Here is a 9,298-nt window from a genome sequence, read left to right as displayed (position 1 = left end):
GACAAGGATAATATGAATGTGTCTGCTGTTTACTAACGTAATTTTTCAGTAAAGAGAGTCCTCAGATTGTGGAGATCTTGCATAAACTACAGGAAGACCCTCGATGCAACCGACTACCCCTCAAATCTTTCCTTTCACTGCCATTTCAAAGAATCACACGGCTTAAAATTCTAATGCAAGTGAGTGATGAAGAGCATTTGCAAAATCATTTTCAATTGTTTTTAAATGGTACATCATTTATCAAATGCTACATCATCATTCAATATGTCAAACATTTTGATGCAGAATATCCAGAAGAAGGCCGTTCCGGGATCAGATTGTGAGGCCACAGCACTGAGCGCTCTGACAGAGATCTCCAGAGTATGAATGCTAAGCAGCTCAGCAAATTGTCAATGAGTGCTATTGCTATTGTATAAACACAAGTTTGCTGCACTATATTGTATGATTTGTGTTGTCTTCATCTACAGCTACTAGAGGCTTGCAACTGGCAGGTGGGCAGAATGAAACAGATGGAAGAAATCGTGCAGATTGCTAACAAGATTGAGTTCGCAGGCAAGGTAGTTGCAGGTGGTTGTCACCCAATCACCTTCACATTTTGTATAGTGTAATAATTCAATATATCCTATTCCTTAATGTCTTCTCTGTTTGTTGGGTCTCTCTCGCTCTCTCAGGCCCTGGCTATTGTGTCTTCCTCCCGCTGGCTTGTGAAACAGGGAGATCTGGTTCAAATCTCTTCGAAGGAAAACATGTTTGGCCAGAGAAAACTGTGTCATGTATTTCTTTTCCTCTTTAATGATCTGCTGCTGGTGGCCACCAGGAAAGGGTAGGAGAGCCAAATCAATTAGTCAAACTGTTTACTTAGTGAGATTTTTTTAATCTGGTTTCTAGGGATGCACTGATATTTAAATGTCTCAATACTGAATATCATTTTCAATAACCAATAAATGCCCAATAGTACTATTTTATCCAAACGAATAAATTAATTGTTTTAAATCCACCTGCCCAGTCATCTAAACAGAAACTACATTTCCCAGCATCCCTCCTGTCCCTTTCCTGCACTCACTTGGCAGTCACCTGCACCTTTTTTTCATCAGCACTCAAATCTGCACCAGGATAAGAACACACACCTTCGGCCAAGTTCATACGGCACGATTGTAGCCCCGATTTTCATTCGGCGACAGGTTTTGTGAAATCGCTAACAAATGGCCGAAATCATAGGCAAATCGGTGCTCGTTCATGTGAGATCAAAGATGCGATCTGAGAGAATTGCAGATGAGTTGCAGACACCCGTGAAATATTTGACATGCTAAATATCTGGACCTGTCGGCGATTCAAAATCCTGCTGTGTGAAATGTGTTCTGACTGAAAATTACATCAGTGATGACCTACAGCCAATGAGAGAGCAAGATACAGGGCAGTGTTCGAGGAGGAGTTATAGACCACAAGATTAGTATTTAATTAGATATTTACATTTACATTTATGCTTTTGTCGAAAGTGACTTACATTGCATTCTAGGTACACATATTATATTTAGTCAGTTCTTGCTTTCCCTGGGAATCAAACCCATATGACACGCTCTATTGTTTGAGCTACAGCGATATTTAAAGATATATTTACAAAATATAAACAGAAACAGCACAAACATTTGCTTGACCAGTCGCAACAGCAGCACATTACAAAATTATTTATTTACCTCCAACTCTCTTTGCAAAACACAATCCTTGCTCCCTGTGTCTCCCAACAATTTCCTCCTCCATAATACATTTTTTCTTTTTCTTCTTTTCGCTTCAAATCATCACACAGACAATCTGGATCGCAAGCTTATTGCGGGCTATCATTTTTAAAAACAATTCCAGTTTTACGCGAGAACTCTGGTCTCACGCACACGGGAACTCGTGTTATTTTCTTGTCACTTATCATGTTTGCAGACCAGAGTTGTCTCCGTTTCTTCCTATTGTAAAGTCATGCAAAGTGAAACCTCCTGTCGCAAATCCATCGTGCAATGTGAACACAGCAGCAACTGAATGCAACCCAATATAGTCATGCAGTGTGAAAAGAACAGTGATCTGACTACTTTGAAAATTGTGCAGTGTGAACTCTGCATTACAGTCAGTCATGGTTGGGTCTCAACTACCGATAACAGACTATTTACCAACTCAAACTTACCTATTGGATCTCCTTGTGAATCTCCAGCTCTCTCCCTGTGATACTCCAGCAATCTCCTGTAAACTATTCTTTGAAATATTATATGTACCTGTCTACTCTCCACAATCCCATGAAGAGGTGTGTGCTCTCTCCATTAGTTCATATTCATCTGGTCATCGTTATTCTGACTCACCTGCTTTCGGTTTAATTCATCACTTTCAATAAATATACTTTTTGGGTTTAACATGTCAGGACTCCTGGGTGATCGTGTGTGTATGTATGTCTTACCTGTTGGTGGTGGTTCCTCACGGGTTCATTGGCTCCTCCCGCTCGTTTCAGTAATTGTTCACCTGTTGTGTCTCATCAGCTGTTCTCTTTTTATAGCACTCTGTCCTGTCTCCCGTCGCGTGCTCATTGTCTTGGTTGGTCTCAGTCTCGCTGTCCTAGTCCAGTCGGTAGTTCTTGCTGTTTCTTCAGGTTCGGTCGCAGGCATCTGGAGGCTCGTCTTAGCCCAGAGTTTACCCGCCTGTGGACATCGTGAACTTGACCTCGAGTGAACTGTGCTCTGTTTTCTGGTATTACTGGTGCGTTTTGTTTTCAGGCGAGATCCAGTATCATCCAGGTTCCTGTGAGCTGCCTTATTCTGTCGGACGTTGTTTTGCCTTCTGTCCAGTGTTCTGAGGTTATCGTCAGTCTCTTGCCGTGTGAGGATTTCTTCCCGGTCACCGACCAGAGTGGATTACTTCGTGGGACGCCGCGGGTGGTCTCTGTGCCGTGGACTGTGACTGTTGTGCTTCATCTGACCCTCTCTTTACTCCTCTAAAATAAACATTGTGAACTTGCATCTGGCTCCGAGACTTATTCTGACATAACCTAAGCTCTGTCTCAGAGTCTGGTGTTCCCGAACAGAAGACCAGACCCCAAAAGTGTATTCACTCGTCCACCCTGCTGACCTGCTCCTATCCCTCTCACAAGATGACCTCCCTCTAGAAGATTATGTGGAAGAGTTCCTCGAGCTGTTCCACCTGGTGTCCTGGAGTGATGACACTCTGAAGAGTGGTTGGATGATCATCTCTTCAAACAGATACCAGTGGGAACTGCCACCTGTACTCTGGAATGATTTGTAGAATATGCACTGTGGCTGAGTAGCTCAAAGTAGGCGAAGTGGATGAAGACATCTTCGCCCCTCAGTTGCAGCCTTCCCAGCCCACATGGTCAGTGTTTATGGACTCTCTAGTTCCCTCTTATACCCAAACAGAGTGTGCTTCTCAATAGTCAAATTTCCTCGCTCCTCCGTCCTCCAGCCTGTGACACAGAAACTGATCAAAGTTAGCCATCTTGAAGGACATCTCAATTCTCTAATTGCGGCACGAGGAGATCGAGAATGAGGAGGAGGCCTCCAGAGAAGCTACGAGGATACACAGGTGTTTATTGTCAAGGAACCTGACGCACATTCTCCTCCCCCTTCACATCTGTCACAATCATTTTAATGTATGATTTAACTTTGTAGTTAAAATAAACCATATATCACACATATTTCAACAGGGGGTCTTGTTTGATTATTATTACTTATGGATTTTAATAACTTTAATAACCAAACTTTAACAGCATAAGGGCAGATCCTCTGAGCGCAGCTGATGATGCTTTGAAGTGACGCTCAAGTGATCAAGAATATTCCAATATACAAATAAGCTTTCCATCAATTCCTCCGTCCTCATTTTCATTCTTTGCAGCCTTCCCTCGCATCTTATGGGGGATGGAGCTGAGATGCGGGGAAAGGAAACGAGGATGCACAAATTAGAAATGAAAGCACCCCAAGTCTCCTGCATCTCCATTGGTCTTGCTCAGCGTAGTCCAGAGTAGTCACATTTGCCTACAATCTTCCCAGTCAGAAACTACCATCTCTCACCTGCACTTACTCGGCCATCACCCTCACCAGATTCTCATCAGCATTCCAATCTGTTCCAGGATAAGAGTGCACAGTCACTCTTGTCACTCTTGTCACTCTTGTCACAGTCACTCTTGTTCTGGTCTCAACTACAGATAACACTACTTATTGGATCTCCTATACCCCTTTTCCACCAAGGCAGTTTTAGTGCTGGTTCGGAGCCAGAGCTGAGTTTCAAATTGGTTCTTTGTCTTTCGACACCCAAAGCACCAGCTCTGAACCAGGAAAAGTGGTTCTTATGTATCACCAAAACATTGCTGGTCTAGAAGTAAGAACCGCTTGCGTCAGGGACTGGGACCGTGACCAACAAGACGAATACAAACTTGAGACCGGCTCTGTGGTGGCTCTCTAGCCTGTGGAAAGGCAAACCGGTTCTTAGAAAGCTCGTCAGTTGAACCAACTCCGAACCGGTACTAGCACTAGCTCTGAACTAGCACCCGGTTCATGCTGGTGGAAAAGGGGTACTAGTGATTCTTCAGTGATCTCCTTGTGAATCTCCAGCTATCTCCCCGTGATACTCCAGCCATCTCCTGTAAACTACTCTTTGGAATATATGTACTGTACCCAGAGGTGGACAGTAACGAAGTACATTTACTTAAGTACTGCACTTAAGTAGACTTTTTGAGTATCTGTACTTTACTGAAGTATTATTTTTTAGGGAAACTTTTACTTTAACTTCACTACATTTGAAAGACAAATATCGTACTTTTTACTCCACTACATTTCTATCAAGGTCCTCGAAGTCAAAAGTCGTTTCTGTAGCAGCTTTGCAAGTCAGTGAAGGATTTTTTTTTTTCTTCTTTAACAGTTTTTTTTTTTTTGTTGCAAAATGTAAATGTCTGGGAGAAAGAGAAGCGCAGACATATGGATGAATCTGAAAAAGCCTGATGAAGGAGCTCAGTTTAGTCTGTTTTTTGTGCCTCTGAGATGACAGAGCACGAGAACTGAATAGAGCTTTCTTTTGTGTTTTTTCCGCACTTAAACAGACCAATACACACAAAATGTCAAAATTTTCATTTTGGAAAGTATTCACGTAAACAAAGTTGATTATGTCTTAAGTGAACGTAAACAGTTGGGGGAATATCGGATGTGTATCAGTGTGTAGGATTTGTGGATTCTGCGTTAAAGTGACAGCAGCTTTGTAAAGAGCTTTGTAACTTTTAAGTATTTAAATTAGTTCAAGGTGGTCGTATGCTAGCATGTCGGATGGAGCATCACTGAAGGGCTTAAACCACCGTGCATTTATACAACAATGCAACAATAATAAATAATGCATTGACAAAAAAAAGGAAATTTACTTCTGATACTTAAGTACTTTTAAAAGCGAGTACTTCTGTACTTTTACTTAAGTAAAAATAGTTTCTAACAACTTTCACTTGTAACGGAGTAATATTTGACCAGTAGTACTTTTACTTTCACTCGAGTAATGGAGTTGTGTACTTTGTCCACCTCTGACTGTACCTGTCTACTCACCATAATCCTATGAAGCGGTGTCTGCTGTCTCTACTATCACGCTCCAGTCATCATTGTTCCGCTGTCACCCTAAAGGAATAGAGTTCTAATTCATCTGATCATCATTATTCTGACTGAGCCATCACTCACCTGCTTTCTGTTTAATTCATCACTGTCAATAAGTACCCTGTCTTAACCTAATTTCTGTCTCTGTGTCCGGTGTTCCCTGACAATAGATCAATTTAAACATCACCCAAATAATTTGCAGTATGAAAATTGATATTTATTTTGAGATGTTAACAAGGGGTCAGGGACAGAAACATGAAGAAGATGATGAAGGTCAAGTCAAGTCAACTTTATTTATATAGCCCTTTTTACAATGCAGATTGTTTCAAAGCAGCTTCACGGTGTTAAACAGGAAAATAATGCAACAGAATTTTATTCGGCCGTACAGCCGCTGCAGAGAAAATGGTGATGTCATCTAGCTCATTTAAATTATCATACAGTGACAATGTGGGCATTAGATTAGTAATTAGATCAGTAATTTAGTTTATATGGTTAATTTAGTTTACTAATTAGTTTTATTTGGATATTTAGTTGAAAAATGTATTGTCCCCAACTGAGCAAGTCAAGCCAAAGGCGACAGTGGTAAGGAAACCAAAACCCCATCAAATAGAGGTAAATTGAATAATTGCTAACATAATGCAGACTGAACACCTGACAACTGAAACAACAGTGACAAATATACTGAAGCAAATGGGGTGAACACAGCTGAAACAAGTGACAAATAAAATGAGTGTCCATGACAACAAACAAGGAGCGGGAAACTGGGACAAAGGAACACAGGAACTATACCGAATACAAACTAAAAGACCATGAAAGTGAAACTAATGCTGCGTTCCAGGCAACCCGTAACAGTGTTTTTCCAACCTTCTTGAAAGTGCACTGGAACAGCAGTCAAACCAGTGACTTCCCACCTGTGAACTCGTACTAGATCGATGTACTTCCAGTTATACGAGCTCTGACATCACATAGCCCGCGGAACAACAATGGCAGCCCCTACAGATGCGGTGGGAATATACAAATAACGTAAAATAAAAGGTATAACAGCAACTCTTGCCTTATGCTCCTTTTTTTCTCCTTTGTTTCCATCAAATAAGCAAGGAGTAAGCACCTTTGGCGATAGAAATGATTGGAAATGAGCATAAGCCCCGGGTCCGCCATGCTTTGTTTACATCTAGCTACCACAATTCCTTGCGCTCAGGCAGTTTGTCATGACTTTGCCTGGAACTCTATAAGTCGTGAGTCGTGGTTTGAAGTCGTAACTTACGGGCTCAAAAACCTGCCTGGAACGCAGCATTAGAACGAACAGAACCAAATATCCCTTACATGAGATTTGGTAAATAGTGTTTTCAAAAAGGTACTTTAATGAGCATTATATGATGGAAAAGGTCATCTAAATGTTCAAATAGGGGATGTGTGTGCACAATAAATATCCAATATTGACAGACATCGATAAATTAAGAAACCTCTAAAATTTGGATATATATATTGACTACCATTCAAAGGTACTTTAGCTGAACAAAGAATCTGTTTGCCTGTTCAGGTTGGACCGGTTTGTAGTGCAGGACTACGTGCACCGCTCTCTGATAGAAGTGAACGAGGGGAAAGACCTCGAGGAGGAGCTGGAGGGATGTGAGTTGAACCGGATATTTCGGCTGGCCCTTTTGCATAATCACCGGAGCACAACCTCTCAACTTCTTCTGCAAACAAATTCAGAGTCAGTACCCACAATGACTGTCCATATACCACCAGTTAAACAGTGAACTGTCAATTTGAAAATGTCAAACTGTCTTTAAAGCACACAAGAAGGCTTTCATAACAAGATCAAAACATTTAACAGTATAAAATATGACGTTCCTCTTAATATAATAACAAAGATATGTCTTTGTTTGTTATCTTAGAGCTGAGAAGGACTTATGGGTGGATCTTCTGGGTGGGCGGAGAGATGGACAGGACAGAGTGTATGAAGAGTGGGGTAAGAATGCATCACTGAGTGCAATACTAGTCCAAGTGTGCTTGTTTGGGTTCAACAGAACTAAATTCTTATAATAATATTAATTTACATTTTGAGACTATCTTTGATCTTTTTGAATCATTTGAATGTTTTTGACGATTTCGCTATAATTGAACAATGTAATGGGATTTTTTTAATATTTTTTATATATTTTATTAAATAATTAATGATTTAATCCACAGAAGCCTATAAACTAGTCCCATGTGTGATATATTATAATAAGGTTTTGTAATACTTATCCTCTCTATATTTTTATATTGTTTCACTTATTATAGGTGTTATTTCAAATTGAGATGTTATTTCAAGGATTCAATGACAGTAAAATATTTTAACATTGGCAGTTCTATAATAATACATAGAAGCCTATATTATAATAGCTTTATACACCGTGTTCTGTTCACAGAAATTTTTTTTGTCCATTTTTGAGTGAACTACTCAAATCTTCCTAAAACCTGTGCAGCTACACATTGGCCACTAGGGGGCAAAAGTGTCAATGGCTTCAATATTGTTTCTCCATAAAATGGAAAACATCTGTTCTTAATCAGAGCAGACAATAAACTGCTGTACAGATGTATGTGCTTTAGAATTATAAAACATTTGTGAATAAATAAATAATGTTCAAATTGTAATCAAAAAGGAACTGTGTCTTAGACTGTCCTCAGGTGCGTTGTATTGAAGTGTACAGTGGACAGCAACGAGGGGAGCTTAGTCTGCAGCTAGGAGACATGATCAACATCATGCAGAAGACTACCGTTTTGCAACACAACCATGCTATTCCAGATTAAATTAGTCTAAAATGAATGAAAGTTTTGAGAACTTGCATGCTCATTCTCTACTCTGCTGTTTTTTTAGGATTCCTGGAGGGCCGTAGGGTACAGGATGGACAGCGGGGCTGGTTCTCTGCTGCATGTGTGGTAGAGATCACCAATGAACATGTGCAGAGACGTCACCTTCGTCAGCGGTATCATGTCCTACAGACAGCCACACGCCTGCTGAAACAACGCAGTGGAGGCCTTGAACAACGAACCACAACATGCTTTAAATGAGAGACTGCTTAGACAGTCTATATTTAGAGACTTTGAGTGCATTTTTTTCTCTTACTGACTTGAATATGAATATAAATGTGTTCCTTATATGTGTTTTTAGAAATACTGAAGCTACTTTCTACGGTTAATGACAAATGCAAATGTGGGGTTGCTGTTTTTGTTTCTTTTTTCAATGTAATGTACTGTGTAGGTTATGCTTAGCCTGTTCTGTTCTGTTCCCTCTTATTCTGTTGAAATACATTTTGTAATGATAATCTATATCTGAATGATTCCTCAATGATGCTCACTGTTTTGGTTGTCACCTTACATACAAAGCTTGAAGCTTGTTTATTTAGCATGGGATCAGCCAGTATGGCATTATTTGGCATTTCTACAATTCTTGGAAATAGGATATAATGCGCAGACACAACTAAGGTTTTTTTTCCGTTGCTGTAACTAAATTAGACATTGTTTATACAACTGAACACAAATCAGTAGTTTGACTTTTCTTGTTTAGCCTATTGAAAACTGTTCCATGTAAATGTTTTCATACTTATTATAGTAGGCCTATATCATCAACAAACGACATGGCATTTCGAAACCAATCAAATGAATCTCCAGGTACACCTCTCAGCCAATAGCTGCCGACG

At 40.2% G+C, this 9,298-nt stretch overlaps 1 protein-coding gene across 1 annotated transcript; it reads left to right on the top strand.

Annotated features, from left to right (window-relative positions):
- The first annotated feature begins 55 nt into the window (after positions 1–55).
- LOC307140435 (ephexin-1-like) lies at positions 56–8,921 on the top strand. Its single transcript, XM_079839988.1, has 8 exons — positions 56–179; positions 286–360; positions 468–557; positions 672–823; positions 7,153–7,326; positions 7,511–7,584; positions 8,275–8,375; positions 8,476–8,921. Exons 1-8 carry the CDS (start codon positions 174–176, stop codon positions 8,539–8,541), a joined length of 738 nt encoding a protein of 245 aa, XP_079696114.1. The 5' UTR covers positions 56–173; the 3' UTR covers positions 8,542–8,921.
- The last annotated feature ends 377 nt before the right edge of the window (positions 8,922–9,298 follow it).

The sequence above is a fragment of the Gobio gobio genome (genome assembly GCF_949357685.1).
Source record: "Gobio gobio genome assembly, chromosome: 17".
In the NCBI taxonomy this organism is placed as follows: Eukaryota; Metazoa; Chordata; class Actinopteri; order Cypriniformes; family Gobionidae; genus Gobio; species Gobio gobio.
The sequence above is the reverse complement of the archived record's forward strand: the minus strand, read 5'-3'. Positions and strand labels throughout refer to the sequence as shown.

Coding starts and splice junctions, on each gene's coding strand:
- LOC307140435 (XM_079839988.1), top strand. Junction 7,585..8,274: donor CAGAGTGTATGAAGAGTGGG/GTAAGAATGCAT, acceptor ACTGTGTCTTAG/ACTGTCCTCAGGTGCGTTGT. Junction 8,376..8,475: donor ACATCATGCAGAAGACTACC/GTTTTGCAACAC, acceptor CTGTTTTTTTAG/GATTCCTGGAGGGCCGTAGG.